Source organism: Myotis nattereri (assembly GCF_964212035.1).
Source record: "Myotis nattereri genome assembly, chromosome: 17".
In the NCBI taxonomy this organism is placed as follows: Eukaryota; Metazoa; Chordata; class Mammalia; order Chiroptera; family Vespertilionidae; genus Myotis; species Myotis nattereri.
The window spans coordinates 11,932,500-11,950,859 of NC_138092.1; the positions used below are offsets into that span (position 1 = coordinate 11,932,500).

Sequence of the window (18,360 nt, forward strand, 5' to 3'; positions counted from 1 at the left end):
ATTCTTCCATTCACGTGACTTACTTTTTAAAGAATTAATTCACTGGCAGTTTCCTAATGTAATGACACTAACCAGCTATTGTATTCATCTAAGAGCCTATGGAGTGTGTGTTTGCTGCTGTTCTTTCCTCTCTGGAAAGGCTGTCATACACGTTCCAATATGCACAGTCCGACCTGCCAGTCTGGGTGTTTTTTAAACATGGACACATGATCCAATCAAGTTTTATTTTTCTAATAAACTGACACAACTGTAAAAACAGTGAGCATGGTGGCAGATTGGAGGGGAAGAAAGAGGCAAAGCATACCCTCTGCACCCTTTGGTATTTTTAGTTTGGTTTTTCTAGGATCCAAATGTTTTAAAACATTTCTCAAAAAATACCTTTTCCAGACAGTGCCAAGTATAAATAGCCAACTCAGCAGACATTTTCATCTTTCATGAGTAATTCTCCCTTTCTTAATGTGAAAGGGGAAAAAAAATTCTATTTCTGCTACTTCTCATTTTCCTATGTTCAAAGGAAAGGTTTGGTTTAGTCTAGGGTCCATTGAGGCCTTGGTGGGCATCCCTGGAAACTGAAAAGCCCACTCGTGAGAAATCATTAGGTGCCTTGAAGGACGTGTTAGCAGGTAGACCAGCCATTCGGACTCTCATTTTGATGGCCAGACTTTTTAGTAAATTGGGAAGCATCAGCATCCCTTTCAGCTCGTATCCCTTGTAATTCCGACGGCTTTATGGTTTGTTCATATACTGATCTTATCCTATACTTTAGTTTATTACTAGGTATAATTATATAGGCTTATTAAATAAAATATAGCGTAACTAAGAAGGATCTGACCAACTTACATATTCTGATCAAGCAAGGTGTGTTTTTTTCCATGGTTAAAATACCCACGTGCTATTTTTATGTGTTTCAACATAATTAGTTGAAGGAATTAGAAAAGATTTCCAATCGTCTTTTTATGGACCATACTTACAAATACCTTTTTCTAGTCATCTAGTCACTTCTGGTCATCGTTTCATGGATCGTACGGATAAAAAGTTTTCTTCCTTACTTTCAGAGGCATCGTGATGCTTCTTCGCTGTTGTGCAAATCGACTTGTGGATGTATCTAACACATGTTTGCTGGTTTTCTGGTAGCCTCAGATTACTTCCAGCTGGATAAAAAAAAAAAATACCTGGACATGCTTTGCTAGCACATGTCATCATGGAGTGCTCTTTCTAATGACATACAGAAGCTTGATTCCAAGTGCGTTTTGCACAGTCAGCATGGAAATGCAGGAGCCTTACTGAGGTCTAGGAGAGATGATGATGTAGCGCTGGCAGCGCTCTGTAAACATTCTCCAAAACAAGTGGTTTGCATTTATTAGTCTTCTGAAGGAGTATTTTAAAGGTCACGAAACAGTGTCTTAAACTAAATTTTTACACTCAGTGAAAAGTATGTCAGTATGCAAGCAAAGCAAGATTATTTCTGTTTATCACACCAGTTGTTTCTGAAATTACTTCTCAATGTTGCTACACCTCATTTACTTTAATTAAATATCTTCCATTAGTTTTCTAGAGCTGAAATTAAACATATAAACACAGATTTTTGAAACAAACCCATGGAAAAATCGGGCAGAAAAGCATTCTGTGGGATGGAAGGAGGTAGAGGGAAGAGGTTATACGCTGGGTCAAAATGACCTGGACACACAGTCATTAAGTGCAGCGTTGGGTCCTGGGTAGGATCCTGGAATCAGAACTGGACATGAGAGGAGAAACTGGTGAAATTCAAATAAGGTGTCTAAATTGCTTAGTTGTTTTGCATTGATGTTAATTTACTGGCTCTCGAGAATCATGCTATCATAAGTTGTTAAATTAACATTAAGGGAAGCTGGGTGAAGGATATTGAAGTTGAAAGCTATCAACTTTGCTGAAAGCCTAGCATTATTGCAAAATTAAAAGTTCTTAAAAATGGCCTGATCAGAGGTTAAGTAACTTTAATGATATTCATGCTTTTAAAGGATAACTGGTCATTTTCAATCTTATACTTTCACAGCATATTTCTTTAATATTTTCCTTCTCTCATTTTTGGAAATTTAGCGGGGAAAGTAAAAGTACAGAAAATGTAACGCATAACACATCAAACACCTGTATACTCACCAGCTGGAACAGAGGTAAACATTTTGTCATTTACATATAGGCAGAGAGAGATAAAACTTCACAAAATCACTCAGTCTTCCCCAATGTTCCAATGCCAAGAAGATAGCTCTTCATAATTTTTACATGTAGCCACTTTGTCCAACTCTGCGTGAATTCATTCAGAAGAACATACATGCTGGAACTGTTGCCATTTATACCAAATTTTGAATGTATAAATATCCCGCTTAAGAACTCAGTATTCTCAGGGACCCTGTGGGGTGATATATAAAATACGATTCATTTTATCCCAGTGAAGATACTTAGCATGTTTCCTGATTAAGAAAGAAAGGAGGGGATGGTGTCCCACAGGCCAGCTTCTCACAGACTGAGAGCAAGGGAAAGGGAGAATTAACAGCCTGTCATGAGTCCCAGGGATTATTTTCATATTTTGTGGTAAAAATGTGAAGTTTGGTTTACCATTTATAAATGGCCCCTATAAAATTCATAACTACTCTTTATTATTAAATGATCACCATAATCTCTTATTGGTCACTTAGACCAATGTTAAAATCACTGAACTAACATGGTTTTCTATTATTTTGTTGTAGGTTGTTTTTGTGTTTTTTTTTTTAATCAGCAGGAAATGTTTAAAAGGAAACAGAGACTCTATTTTAAACTTAAAAGCTGTATCTGTGAGTGAACCTTTCTGTGGTTCCCCAGATAACTGGATTCCGTCATGAGGAGCAAAGCCAAGGCAGACTGGTGTGTGTAGCAAGTGTAGGGGGCAGGTAGGCACATGGGGATGAGTTCATTAGTCTCCAAAGGATCCACCCCTCATTTCCTTATGGGTGTATGAAACAAAGGACAAGAAAGGTGACAAGACACCAGGAAGGGCACACTGGTATCTATTGGTCATGTGTCTTCTCCATGCACTTAGGCAGTGCCTGTTCCTGTGTGATCGCGGCCAACATTACCATCTTCAATCCTCAATGCCATGTGTGTGTTTAAACAAGTCTGGGATCAGTGCTACTAAACCTGAGATATAGGCAAGTACAAACTGTAAAAAGATTAGAAAAAGTAAATGTAAAGTGAAGAGTAAGCTATTGGGGAAAAGGGTGAAAGGGGAAAGAAAAAAATGGACAGCAACTACACAGACTTAATTAAATAATGGATCAGAATGAAAGAACTGATAGCACATGAAGTGAATTAAAAGAAGCAAGAAAGAATGGGGTTTGTATGATAATAGGGAAGTGTTCATGTCTTTCAACAGTTAACTTGCTTAACAGAGGCAATATTATAAATGTTGCTGGTTGTCTTTTTTCCCCTCTAGTTTTTATTGAGATCTCAAAACTTGAGGCTAACAAATTGCCAAGGAAAAATGTGATGTGAAAGAATACACAAATTATTCACTTTATCTTAGTATATCCAATAAATGGTAGATAATCAATAAATATTGGTTGAATAATGAATGTCTGCATAAATATCAAGTTGGAGGTGATCCAGGATATCCACATTTTTTTATTGGGAAAAGCACTTATTTAGGAATTAGGCATGGTTATGGATACTATCATAAAAAACTATACTTAAAACCATGATAGTAGAGAATTTTACTGAAATAAGAGATTAGGGATGGCTTATGTTTTCTTGTAGGAGTTTTATGGTTGTAGATCTTACATTTAAGTCTGTAATCCATCTTGAATTTAATTTTATATATGCCATGAGAAAGTGGTCCGGTTTTACTTTTTGCATGTAGCAGTTCAAGATCATTTATTGAAGACACTGTGTTTTCCCAAATGTTTATTCTTGCTTCCTTTATCATAGATTAATTGATCATATATGTGTGGTTTTTTTTTCTGGGTGTTCTATTCTAATCCTTTAATTTACACATGTGTTTTTATGCCACTATCATACAATTTTGATTACAATAGTTTTGTAGTACAGTTTGGAATCAGGGAGCATGATACCTTCAACTTTCTTCTTTCTCGAGATTATTTTGTCAATTCTGGATCTTTTGTGATTCAATACCTATTGTAGGATTTTTTGTTCTAGTTCAGTGAAAAATACCTTTGATACTTTGAAAGGGATTACATTAAATATAGATTGCTTTGGGTAGTATGGACATTTTAACAATATTAATTATTTCAATCTATGAGCACAGTATATCATTCCATTTATTTGTGTCATCTTCACTTTCTTTTATCAGTGTCTTTTAGTTTGAAGAGTACAGGTCTTTTACCTCCTTGGTTAAATTTACTCCTAGACACTTTATTCTTTTTGATGCAATTGTAAATGGGTGTATTTTCTTTATTTCTCTTTCTGATAGTTTATAAGTGTATATAGAAGTGCAACCAATTTCTTTATATTAATTTTGTATCCTATAAATTTACTGAATTCATTTATTCTAATAGTTTTTTGGTGCAGTCTTTAGAGTATAGTATCATGACATCTGCAGATAGTGACAGTTTCACTTTTTCTTTCTAATTTGATGCGTTTTATTTCTTTTTCTGGCCCTATTGTTGCAGCTGGGACTTCCAATACTATGTTGAATAAAAGTGGTGAGAGGCATACTTGTTTTGTTCTTGATCTTAGAGGAAAAGCTTTCAGCTTTTCACCATTGAGTGTGATGTTAACTGTGGGGTTGTCATATATGGCCTTCATTATGTTGAAGTACAGTCCCTATATACACACGTTGTTAAGTTTCTTTTTTATCATAAATGGATGTTGAATTCTGTCAAATGCTTTTTCTGCATCTGTTGAGATGATCATATGATTTTTATTCTTTTTTAAAATTTGTCATTATTGTTGAGAGTATTATAGATGTCCACCATTTTCCCCCATTGTCCTTCTTCACCCAGTTTCCACCACATCCCAGACCTTCACCACACTATTATCTGTGGGCTTTGCATATATGCATATGTTCGTTGGTTAATCTCTTCTCACTTCCCTCTTTCTTTCCCTCTGAGATGATTTTTATTCTTCATATTGCTAAAGTGCTATACCACATTGATTGATTTGCAGATGTTGCACCATCCTGTGTCCCTGGAATAAATATCACTTGGTTATTGTGTGTGATCATTTTAATGTATTGTTGAATTTAGTTTGTTAAGAATTTTTAGAGGATTTATACGTCTGTGTTCATCAGGGACGTTTGCCTGCAATTTTCTTTTCTGTGGTGTCTTTGTCTGATTTTTGTATCAGGATAGTGCTGGCCTCGTAAAATGAGTTTGGCAGCATTTTTCCTTCTTCAATTTTTTGGAATAATTTGTGAAGTATAAACATTAATTCTTTAAATATTTGGTAGAATTCTCTTGTGAAGCCATCTCATCCTGGACGAGATGTCTTTTGAGTTTTTAAATTCTTGATTCCATTTCATTACTTGTAATCAGTCTATTCAGGTTTTCTATTTCATCATGATTCAGTAAAAATGGCCCTGGCCAGCACCTCCAGTCCCAGAGAGACTCCCAACAGTTTCTCTCCTATTTGGCAGAAGCTGCAGGATTAGTAAATGGATTTCCTTCACATAGTCTGCTGCTCTTTAATACACTGTTTTTTCACTGTGCCCAGGGTAGGCCAGTCTGCACAAGGACCCTCAGTGGTATCTTCCTCCTGCAGTTCACTCATCAGGGGTGAGGTTACTGCTGTTACCATGTCTCTATTGCTCTTACCCTTCTCCATGTGGTCCCTCCCTCCTTTGTTGTGCAGCTGTTCCATCCGTCCTCATTTCTTTTTCAGGAGGAATTTCTCTATATGTAGGTGTATATTCAGTGTGTCTATAGGAGGAGGTGAGTTCAGGGTCTTCCTACAATAGCATCTTGGACCTCATCAGAGCCTGAAACATCTTGTGGCCAGAAAGTAAAAAAGTTCCCCAAAAAATGATGGGAGACTATCAAAAGGGCACAGGAACCAACTTGAAGGGGTTTCTAATGTCCCACGCTGGTTCCATTTAAGCAACAAAGCAATGGGAGTATTCGATTATAACCCACAAAATAAAATATGTATCTATGAGTCCATACTGATATAAATAAATAATTGAACTAATAAGTGGGGTAGAAGGAACAGCTGTTTTCATCATAGAGTACTAATTAATAAATGTAGAAGAATAAGAAAGTTGGAAATCAACATTGTCGTGCACCACAGTAATAACTGATGCATTCAAGAACCAGAGATGGATGCCAATGTTAATGAGTAAAAGTTTGATGTAAAAGAGGATAGTGCATAATCTCCAGCTATATCCCCACAGATTTTATTATTTTTAAGTGGAAAAATAACAACTTTATAGTGGCAAAACCTGAAACACCACTTTACTTGTAGCATGTGATCAGAGTTAACAGTACCAGTAATAAAACATCAACATCCCTTATCCAAATATGATGCAGAGAAGGGCTTCACTTCTCTGGCATTCTTGTCAAAAATCCATAACCACATTTTAATAAGAAATCATTAGATAAAAGCAAATCGAGAGGTATTCTGCAAATTAATTGGCCTGGGCTTGTCAAGAGTATCAAGGTCATGAAAGACAGAGAAAGCTAGAAGATCTGCCACAGAATAAAGAAGACTAAGGAGACGACAGCTAAATGCAGGGGGGGATCCTATGTTGGACACTTGACCAGAAGAAGGACATTAGTGGGAAAATTGGCAAAATTTAAATAAGATTTGTAAATTACTTAATAGTATTATATCAGTGTGACTTCTGATTTCAGTTTAATACTGTGGTTGCATAGCTGGGTGAAGGATATAACGGAACTCTGTATATTTTTTCGTCTTTTAGGCAAGTCTGATATTTCAAAATTAAAAGTATTTTGCGTGGTTCTAACCAGTTTGGCTCAGTGGATAGAGCGTCAGCCTGTGGACTCAGGGGTCCCAGGTTCGATTCCGGTCAAGGGCATATACCTTGGTTGTGGGCACATACCCAGTAGGGAGTGTGCAGGAGGCAGCTGATCGATGCTTCTCTCTCATCGATATTTCTAACTCTCTATCCCTCTCCCTTCCTCTCTGTAAAAAATAAATAAAATATATTTTTTAAAAGACTTTAAAATGATTATGCCAGGCAAAAAAAATTTTTTTTAAAGTATTTTGCATGCTTTTTTTTAGAGGAAGGAGACTTGGAATGGATGGCTTCTAAGGTCTCTTCCATCTAACCTTATTGTTCTAAGATACAGTGTTCCATGACGCAAATCAAGGGTGGCAGATTCAAGTACTTTTCTTTTCTACTGTCTAGTAAGAAATATATTGAGACAGGTGAAAACAGGATCATATTCTAAGCTGCCAATTCCCTTCAGTGGGGTGCGTCCTGGTTAGCTACTGTTGTGCCCAGTACTATAATGAATAAAGTGGCCCTGGCCTCCAGGATGATCACAGCCTAGTGATGCTTGAAAATGGTGTGGTCTTCTGTTCAATCACTTCGATTACTAAGGTCTCTCTTGACATTTTAAAATAATGAAGTTGGATAGAATTATATAGAAATTGATAAGTCTTGGAAACCTATCTAAACCTATCTTTATTTTTCAATCTGAATATGTGATGAGATCATGATAAACATTAAAGAAGATGAGCAATCTAGGGAGCCTTTGAAATTAAACACTTTGTCTATGAGGGACCAATAAGACATTCACATTAAGGTTACCACCAGATAATTGAATATTTCATTGTAGGTTAGTATGATGATGCATGCATTTGAGAATAAAGGTTAATGTAATTCATACATTTGCTAGATAATTGTACTGAAGTAACCTTATACTTTTTTAATGTCATTATGACAGATTACTGAGTAATCAATTGATATTTCTATTTAGCAGATCTTTACTGTTGAGAAGTCTTAACTGTGTTCCAGGAAGTGTAACACAGTTAAGTCAGGAAGTTATGACTTAAGTTCTAAACTCCATTAATAAAGATGATTTTTAATTCTTATTTATTCGGGGGCTTGTTTCTTTTAAAAAAATATTTTTTTATTTATTTGAGAGAGGGAGAAAGAGTTAGAGAGATAGAAACATCAATGATGAGAGAGAATCATTGGCTGCCTCCTGCACACCCGCTCCCCTCAGGGGATTGAGCCGCAACCTGGGCATGTGCCCTGACCGGGAATCGAACCATGACCTCCTGGCTCATAGGTCAATGCTCAACCACTGAGCCATGCAGGTCGGATTCTATTTTTTTATTTTGTTTAGTTTTCCTTTAGTCTAAGTGAAGTATAACTTTAAATCAAGAAAACTATGTAAATGAAAGGGAAGTCTTAGTGCCACAATATATTTTACGAAAAAAAATTAAGAAATTGATTTTCACCATCATAATTTTGATAAAAGCCTTAGCCCTAACACTTTGGTGGGTGTGATGTCTTCTGTGTATCTTATTTCTGCAGTAGGAACATGCAGTGTATGTGAAGTTTCAAGTCTCCACAGAATTGAAAAGTCAGTGTGGTTACTGTACTTTGAAAAGTGTATACTGTCAGCCCAAGGTGTTTTTTAATCTTTCATCTCTCTTAAGGATCAAATATTATTAGAAAAATAAGCCATGGGCATTACAAATGTGGTCTGGTGAAATTCAATATTCACAATGACAATTCAGAATATGAGCTCCTTGGGGGAAAGTTAACCCACCACTCTAACTTTGCATTCAAATATCTTAAAGTATGCCATTGGTTTTATGAAAAGGTTTTGATCTACACTTCTAGTGTAAGTTCAAAAGAAAACCTAGATTTTAAAGTGTATTCCTTTTCTGGGTATATTTACTTTGAACTATAGCATATAGTTTTCCTCATAAATCTAACCTGCCACTATCTGTTTTTAAGACTCTGTAAACTTCAAGTGGTTATGATGTGTGAAGTTTGGATTAAACTAAAATTTTTAGAAAACACATGTTATATATTTTGATTGTTTTGATTTTAACATGAGCCAGTCAAAAACTTGAGTGTCTAGCAGAGTAATATACTTTACTCTTACTGTAAGAAATCACAGAAAATTGCCCTTTCTCATCATGTTAACAATAGACAAATGAAGCAGCTGTTCTTATTCTTAATGTAGTTGTTTGAAAAACTAGCACAATTTAATGAAAATGTCTCTACTCATAAAACTTAAAATGCTCACACATGGAAAAAGTCATAATGTTTTGGCAAATAATGCTTTGTTAGGAATGTGAATGAGGTATACCTGCTTCGTAACTAGAATTCTGTATAAATGGCATAAAACTGTGAGGGAAAGCCAACTGAAAGAGGACAAAGGATGAATTAATACTCTAAAAACTACAAGTTCTTGCCCTAACTTACTTTTTTACAAGGAAAAATTATTTCTCATATCCCCCTCCATTTCTTTGTATTTTTCAGGTGTAATTCTTGGGTCATCATTTCTACTCAGCGTAAATGATTTTCTCCTTAAAACAAGTCTCAGAGAAAAAAGCCGGATTCTGATAGGACCATGTTGTGCGGCTGCCGATGTGGAAGCTAGGTGGTGTAAACACAGTGGCAACCCAGGCCCAGAACAGTCTATACCCAAAATATCCGTAGATTTGAGCGGGGGTCTTCTACAGGTATGTGGGCATTTTCTATATTTTCCCCATAAGTTTTGCGTGAGCTTTTATTCATTTTTTGAATTCTCACTACATTTTAAATCTTGGCCCAGCCGATGTGGCTCATTGGTTGAGCATCAACCTATGAACCAGGAAGTCACGGTTAGATTCCCAGGCTGGGCACATGCCTGGGTTGTGGGCTCAATCCCCAGTGGGGGCATGCAGGAGACAGCCTGTCAATGATTCTCTCTCATCATTGATGTTTCTATTTCTCTCCCCCCTTCCCTTCCTCAAATCAATATAATTTTTTTTAATTTTAAATGTTGATGTGGTGAGAAAGGTATTATCGATTCATATACCATACAATTTACCTAATTAAAGTGCATAATTCACTGATTTTTTAGTATATTCACAAAGTGTTGTGATCATCACTGCAATCCATTTTAGAACATTTTCATAACACACTCCAACACCCTGTGCTCATTAGCTTTTGCTCCCCATTATTCTTTAATCCCCTCTCTAGGTTTATACAACCACTAACCAATTTTTTTTCTGTTTGATTTGACTCTTCTGGACATTTCATGTAAATATATGGTACTTTGTGAGTGGCTTCTTTCACTTAGCATTTTCTTTCATTTAGTGTTTTCAGGGATCATCGTTTTTTAGTAGGTGCCAGTATTTCATTCTTTTTTTATGGCTAAATTACTCCACTGTGTATATGTGTCAAATTTTATTTTTTTTTATTTTTTTTAAATATATTTTATTGATTTTTTACAGAGAGGAAGGGAGAGAGATAGAGAGTTAGAAACATCGATGAGAGAGAAACATCGATCAGCTGCCTCCTGCACATCTCCTACTGGGGAGGTGCCCGCAACCAAGGTACATGCCCCCGACCGGAATCGAACCTGGGACCTTTCAGTCCGCAAGCCGACGCTCTATCCACTGAGCCAAACCGGTTTCGGCGTGTCAAATTTTATTTATTCAGTTATCAATTTACGGACATTTGTGTACAAGTTTTTGTGTAGACATGTTTTCATTTCTCTTGGGTACATGACTAGGAGCAGAATTGCTAGGTCATGAATAACTTTTTCCTAATGTGTACACTTTTCTAATTACAAAGTAGTCGACATATCTCAAGCACAGTTTCATCAACAATATATGAGAACCATTTTCTAATAGCGGATTCCTTAGAGAAAATTCTGATGACTAAGACTTGACATATAAGTCACATTGCAACCTTTAACCAAAGAACTTACATGCATAAATGCATAACCCATGGACACATACAACAGTGCAGTGAAGGCCTAGGAAGGGGTTGGGAGTGGGGATGAGAAGGTTAATGGGGTTTGAGGGGAAGGGGACATCTGTAATACTTTCAACAATAAAGAAAATTTTCAAGAAATAAGTTGGAAACCCTCACACATTTTATACTTGGCTCTAAACAAAGAATTAATCGCTTCCTGCACCACCCCCTTCCCTCTGAGATTCATCAGTCTGTAGCATGCTTCCATGTCTCTAGATCTATTTTCTTTGTCAATTTATTTTGTTCATTAGATTCCATATATAAGTGAGATCATGTGGTATTTGTCTTTCTCTGACTGGCTTATTTCACTTAGCATAATAACCTCCAGGTCCCTCCATGCTGTCTCAAAGGTTAAGAGCTCCTTTTTTATAGCTGCATAGTATTCCATGGTGTAAATATATCACAGCTTTTTTATCCACTCATCTGCTGATGGGCACTTGGGATGTTTTCCAGATCTTAGCTATTGTAAATAATGCTGCTATGAACATTGGGGTACATATGTTCTTTCTGATTGGTGTTTCAGACTTTTTAGGATCTGCTCCTAGAAGTGGAATCACTGGGTCAAATGGCAGTTCCATATTCAATTTTTTGAGGAAACGTCACACTGTTTTTTATAGTGGTTGTACCGGTTTGCTTCTCACCAGCAGTATACGAGGGTTCCTTTTTCTGCATATCCTCGCCAGCACTTGTTGTTAGTTGATTTGTTGATGGTAGCCATTCTGGCAGGGGTGAGTTGGTACCTGCCTCATTATCATTTTAACTTGCATCTTTCTGATGATTAGTGACTTTGGGTATTTTTTCATATGTCTCTTGGCCATTTGTATGTCCACTTTGGAGAAGTGTTTATTTAGGTCCTTGGCCCATTTTTTAATTGGATTGTTTGTCTTCCTTTTATTGAGTTGTATATATTTTTTAGATTAACCCCCTTATCAGATGTATCATTGGCAAACATGTTCCTCCTATACAGTGGGTTCACTTTTAATTTTGACCCTGGTTTTTTTTTTTCTGTGCAGAAGTTTTTTATTTTGATTTAGTTTCATTTGTTTATTTTTTTCCTTTTTTTCTCTTGCCCTAGATGAAGTATCTGTGAAAATTCTGTTATGTGAAATGTATGATATTTTATCTATTTTGAGTTTATTTTTGAGTATGGTGTACGTTGTGGTCTAGTTTCACTTTTTTGCATGTACCTGTCCAATTTTTTCCAACACCATTATTGAAGAGACTGTCTGTACTTCATTGTATACCCTTGCCTCCTTTGTCAAATATTAATTGAGCATAATGGCTTGGGTTGATTTCTGGAGTCTCTGTTCTGTTCCATTGATCTATATGCCAGTTCTTATGCCAGGACCAGGCTGTTTTGATTGCAGTGGTTTTGTTGTATAGCTTGATATCTGGTATTGTGATCCCTCCAACTTTGTCCTTCTTTCTCAAGATTGCTGCAGAGCTATTCAGGGTCTCTTTGGGTTCCATTTAAATTTTTGGAGTATTTGTTCTAGATCTGTGAAATATACCATTGGTATTTTAATAGGGATTGCATTGAATTTGTAGATTGCTTTGGGTAGTATGGACATTTTAATGATGTTAATTCTACAAATCCATGAACACAATGTATTCTTCCACTTGTTTATATCTTCTTCTGTCTCTTTCAATTTCCTGTATTTTTCTGAGTACAGATCTTTTACCACCTTGGTTAAGTTTATTCTTAAGTAGTTGATTTTTTGTTAATGGTAACCCATTTTTGTTAACAAATTAACATTTGTTAATGGTAAATGGGATTGTTGGTGGTTTTTTTTGTTTGTTTCTCTTTCTGAAAGTTCATTACATAAAAATGCCATCAATTTCTGGGTGTTATTTTTGTATCCTGCTACATTGCTGAATTCATTTGTTAAATCTAGTAGTTTTTTGGTGGTCTTTAGTGTTTTCTATGTACAATATCCTGTCATCTGTGGATAATGACAGTTTTGCTTTCTCCTTTCCAATTTGGATGTCTTTTTTTTTTCTTTTTGTCTGATTGCTATGGCCAGTACTTCCAATACTATGTTGAATAAGAGTGATGAAAGCAGACATCCCTGACTTGTTTCTGTTCTTATGGAAAATGGTTTTATTTTTTGTCCGTCCAATATGATGTTGGCTGTAGATTTGTCATAGCCTTTATTGTGTTGAAGTATGGTCCCTCTATTCCCACTTTGCTCAGAGTTTTTATGAAAAGTTGATGTTGGATTTTGTGTAATGCTTTTTCTTTTTAAAAAAAAAATATATTTTATTTATTTTTTTACAGAGAGGACGAGAGAGGGATAGAGAGCTAGAAATATTGATGAGAGAGAAGCATCGATCAGCTGCCTCCTGCATACCCCCTATTGGGGATGTGCCTGCAACCAAGGTATATGCCCTTGACGGAATCGAACCTGGGACCCTTCAGTCCCCAGGCTGACGCTCTATTCACTGAGCCAAACGGGCTAGGGCTCTGTAATGCTTTTTCTGTGGCTGTCAATATGATCATGTTATTTTTATCTTTTAATTTGTTTATGTGATGAATCACATTTATTGATTTGTGAATATTGTACCAGCCTTGCATCTTTTGGAATAAGTTCCACTTGGTCATAGTGTATGATCTTTTTAATATATTGCTGGATTCAATTTGCTATTTTGTTGAGGATTTTAGCATCTATGTTCATCAGGGATGGTGGCCTGTAATTCTCTTTCTTTGTAGTGTCTCTATCTGGTTTTGGAATTAGGACAATGCTGGCCTCATAAAAAGAGCTTGGAAGGGTCTTTCCTCTTGGATTTTTTGGAATAATTTGAGGAGGACAGATGTTAGTTCTTCTTTAAATGTTTGGTAAAACTCCCCTGTGAAGCTCCCTGGACTAGGGCTTTCATTTGCTGGAAGTTTTTTCATTACTGCTTCAATTCCATCAGTTGTTATTGACCTATTCTGGTTTTCTTATTTTTCCTGTTAATGTATTCTTTATATGAGTTGATACCTCCCAAATTTGATATAATTTCAAAAATTGAAGAAATCCACAATTATAGAAAATGGAAATGACTAATGTGTGAATAATGGAGGCATATTATATATTAATTTCTTATTGTCATCTTAAAATTGTGTTGCTCCAACTTTTTCATCAGCATTCTTACTGACACAGATCTAGATGTGGAGGGGATCCTAATAACCTTTTGCTTTGTACTGCTTTGGAAATTTCCCACATCTATTAGAAATCTTCACATATTTAACAATAAACATGTGGTATTGTGTTGTGTTATCAAGAACATTAATTGTATTACCATTTTTTCAAGGCAGCAAAGTAACTCCACATTAAAAACAAAAAGAGCAGGGGCCAAATTTATGGTGATGGAAGATGATTTGACTCTGGGTGATGGGCACATAATGCAATATACAGATCATGTCTCATAGAAATGTACACTTTAAACATAGATGATCTTATTAACCAATGTCACCCAATAATTTTAATAAAAATACAATGAACAAAACCAAGGTAGATCATCTCTATATTACAAAGATGACTGTCTCTTCACAATTTAAAGGCTGGAGCAGTGTTCGATTTGACTTTTCATTTATCTCTATCTTTCTATCTTTTCAGTTCCAAAAATAATATTGATGAGAACCTAGATCAGCGGTTCTCAACCTGTGGGTCGCGACCCCCTTGGGGGGTCCAACGACCCTTTCACAGGGGTCGCCTAAGACCATCGGAAAACACATATATAATTACATATTGTTTTTGTGATTAATCACTATGCTTTAATTATGTTCAATTTGTAACAATGAAATTGGGGGTCACCACAACATGTGGAACTGTATTAAAGGGTCGCAGCATTAGGAAGGTTGAGAACCACTGACCTAGATAGACTTAGTATCAATAGACTTAGTATCATATCTCTTACCTTCATTTCTGAGATACCTTAATTCCAGAAAGCAGAACCCAAACCCAGGATTTAAATTTAGCTACAATGTGCAAGGTTAATTTTTTCTACCTCTCTATATATTTTTGTGTGTGTGTGCGCGTGCACGCACGTTTTATGGTTTTCTTAGAATTAATAGTTGTGCTGCCTTTATCCAATATATTCATAGACATATAATATTATTGACATTTTGAATCCACAATTATTATTACCCACTAGTCAGACTTCTGTTACAGATTAATATTCTTCACATGTAGAAAAAGGGACCTTGATCCTCTCTCTCATAAGAAACACTAATATATTTGTTCTGAAACTCTACTATAGCTCCTGTCCAGTTGGTTCGGGCTGTGGAATACTGTGTATGGGCACATTCTCACTAAACACAGAAGTTGGGAGGCTTTTGAGTAGTTCAGGTTCATTTAGCATCTTCCATCTCTCTTTCTCTTAAAAATAAAAATGCAAGGAAAAGAACCCTATAATCAATATGTGTTTTTTAATCTCATGACAAAATGTAGGAAGCCATTCTACAAGATTATTATTTTTATTTTAACATTTTGGCTTAGAAGATCTTCATTGCCTTTTCTTAGATTACAATAGGTGTTCTTTTCCTTTGTAGCTAAGTTAATAAACATTACCTCACATTAACATAATTTCATCATTAATTTAGCATTTAAAATTGATTGTTATTCACATAATATATGATGTAATTGATTTTGTTGTTTTTATATATTTACTCAAGCAGTAGAATTACATCCTATAGGTCCAATTACTTAGAAATTATAGTTTACTTATTGTCAGTAATTACATTAAATGTAATTGCAGTCTTGCATTAATTCAGATATGATTGTGCCTAATTATTTTCATGAAATGTTTATATTTTAAAGCCACTAAAGTTTTTCATCTGGTTTTAAAGGTTTTCTGGGGTCAAGAACATTTGAATTGTTTAGTTCTTCTACATGAGTTACTCAGTGGATACCTTAATGAGGAGAGAAATGCTGAAGTTTCTGAAGCGGTGCCACATGTGCCGCCTCCTGTGGAAAAGGACCAGACATTTAAAAATGAACAAAGTTCTGATGACCTGCGGACGGGTCTTTTTCAGTATATAAGGGATGCCGGTAAGTAGTAAGAGCTTCAGGGTGTGTGGGGGGGTGTGTGGGGGTGTGTGTGTGCCCATGTGTGTGCAGGTTTAGCTGCACATTTACTAAGAGGTAACAGAATGAGATCACTTGAAAAAGTACATTAATACCTGAAGTACAAAAAATAGTAAGTTACCATTTGATGTATCTTAAGGGTAAATTCTTGATTTGTTCCCATCTCAAACCCATAAAATTGACTACCCAGCTTCTTTATACTTTTACTTTTATCCTCATAATTTTTTCTTGCTGTCATACACCAAAATGTTTCCCTTCAGAAATATACAGTTAATTATACTTCCATTTAACAGAACCTTTGAAAATGCCTGGTGTCTATGAAGTGTTGTTTTACAACGAAACCGAAGATAGCCCGGGAATGATGCTATGGAGATATCCAGAACCCAGGGTGCTCACCCTCGTGCGGATAACTCCTGTGCCCTTCAACACCACAGAGGATCCGGATATTAGCACAGCAGACCTTGGTGATATGCTGCAGGTAAGTAATGACTATCCATTTTAAAATAAAACTCTGTGGGAAAGTGCTGATTCAATACTAAGACAAATGTTTGGAGCATACCTATTTTTTCTAACAATAGTATATGAGAGAAATGCACACATATGTACACACAAAGAATATTTTAAAATAAGGGACTGATGTAATTCAGATTCATAGTACACGGCAATTTTGAGAGTTCTCAATTCTACTCTTAGTCCTATCGTAGGTAGATTACGTAGTCTCTAAGACAAATAGGTGTCATTCAGTTCACCACATGTTTTTTTGAGTACTTATCATGTGCTCGCAACTCCTCAGCATTTCTAGAACTGGTCTCTAAAATAAAGTATGTCCACATAAAGCCAGAATGGATGACTAAGTTTTCATTTCATTTCCAGAACTGAAGATGGTCTTGGGGCTTGAGTAGGCTAACAGGAAAACTAACCAGTGATCATATGCCATATGATTTTTATCAGAGTTTGTTACTTACCACTTCCCTGAGTTTAATGTAAATGTCATTGTGGATATCACTGTATTATCATTCTGCTTACTAATATCCTATGAATCTTAATTTCTCCTAAATTTTTTTTCTCTTAGTCTTCTACCTATTACTAGATCACACACCATCCACTCAAAGCCCAGGAATCATTCCCAATTGCCCTCCCTAACCCCCTGCCTCTAATTCATGAACAAGTCCTATTACTCTACCTCCAGAATACGTTCCCGTTCCATCTATTTCTCTACTGAAACACCTTACGCCCAAGCGACGATCTTCTGTTCCCTACTACAGTAGCTTTCCCTGCTGCAGGGGCTTCCTGTGGGTCTCTCTGATTCCATGCTTGACTTCCTAGGATGCATTTTCCAAATGGCAGCTAACATGATCTTTCAAAATGTACGTCAGGTCACACCATTTCCCTAACTTGCAGCATTATGCTGACTTCCTCTGACACTTAGAATAAAATTCCCCTCTGCCATGGCTACAAGGACCAATGATGTGTGCCCTTCCCACCTCTCTGGCTGCAGGCCTGCCCATCTCCCATTGTTCCTGTGCTCCTGGCGCAGGGAGCATGCCAGTACAGATTCCTTTCTCTCATTCTGCTCCCTTCTTTGTTACTCAGGTACTAGCTCAAAGGTCATATCCCTACGAGTTGACTTTATTCTGGATTATATAACCTTGTTTTACTTTCTTCATAGCTCTTTTTGCTATACAGAATTATCCTGTGCATTTACTTATTGACTTGCTTATGGTCTTTCCATCTCTACTGTTAGAAAACAAGCTTCTTTTATGCCTTGATCACTTATCTCCGTCCTCTGGCACATAGGGATATTCACCAGTTTTATAATGATTGCTCTATATTTAATAAATCAGGATAATAATATAAATCAGAACAGTTCAAAATTCATATTAGCATAGGTATTATATTATTTAATTCCTTTTAAAATTCCTGATTATAATACATGTGGTCAGATGTTCACCTTCTGAATTGATAACCATGATGTGTTATCATTTTGTCAAGTGAGCTAGAGAGTACAGAACTATCCAATTTGCCCAGATGTCGACAGTCTGTACTTTGATTCTTTTTTTTATTATGATGAGACCTTTTAAGTAACTCTCCTTTGATTTTTAAATCTTCATATTTGTTTTCCCTCCCATCAATGTCATATTCATGATTGTCGTCTCTACCAGTATTCTTGGATAATTTTTGCTATGAAAATAGCAATATCTTTGAACCCTACTGTCTTATTAGACGTCCCTAAATGCAGAACATCTGTGGTATTTTCAATCAAAATGAAAATACTCATGTATCAGAGTTTCAGCATCATGTAAGGTCTTTCTAACTGATTTTGGGTGGATCAGATTTATAGCTAAATGTTAATATATTTATGAACATAAATCTGAT

At 36.0% G+C, this 18,360-nt stretch overlaps 1 protein-coding gene across 1 annotated transcript in view; it reads left to right on the plus strand.

Moving 5' to 3' along the window:
- Window positions 1–18,360, plus strand: part of VPS13B (vacuolar protein sorting 13 homolog B) — a 610,900-nt gene that overhangs the window by 463,548 nt on the left and 128,992 nt on the right. Inside the window, exons 37-39 of the mRNA XM_081111114.1 lie at window positions 9,431–9,633; window positions 15,747–15,948; window positions 16,278–16,462. Of these exons, the coding sequence (XP_080967240.1) occupies window positions 9,431–9,633; window positions 15,747–15,948; window positions 16,278–16,462 (590 nt within the window). The remainder of the gene's footprint in view (window positions 1–9,430; window positions 9,634–15,746; window positions 15,949–16,277; window positions 16,463–18,360) is intronic.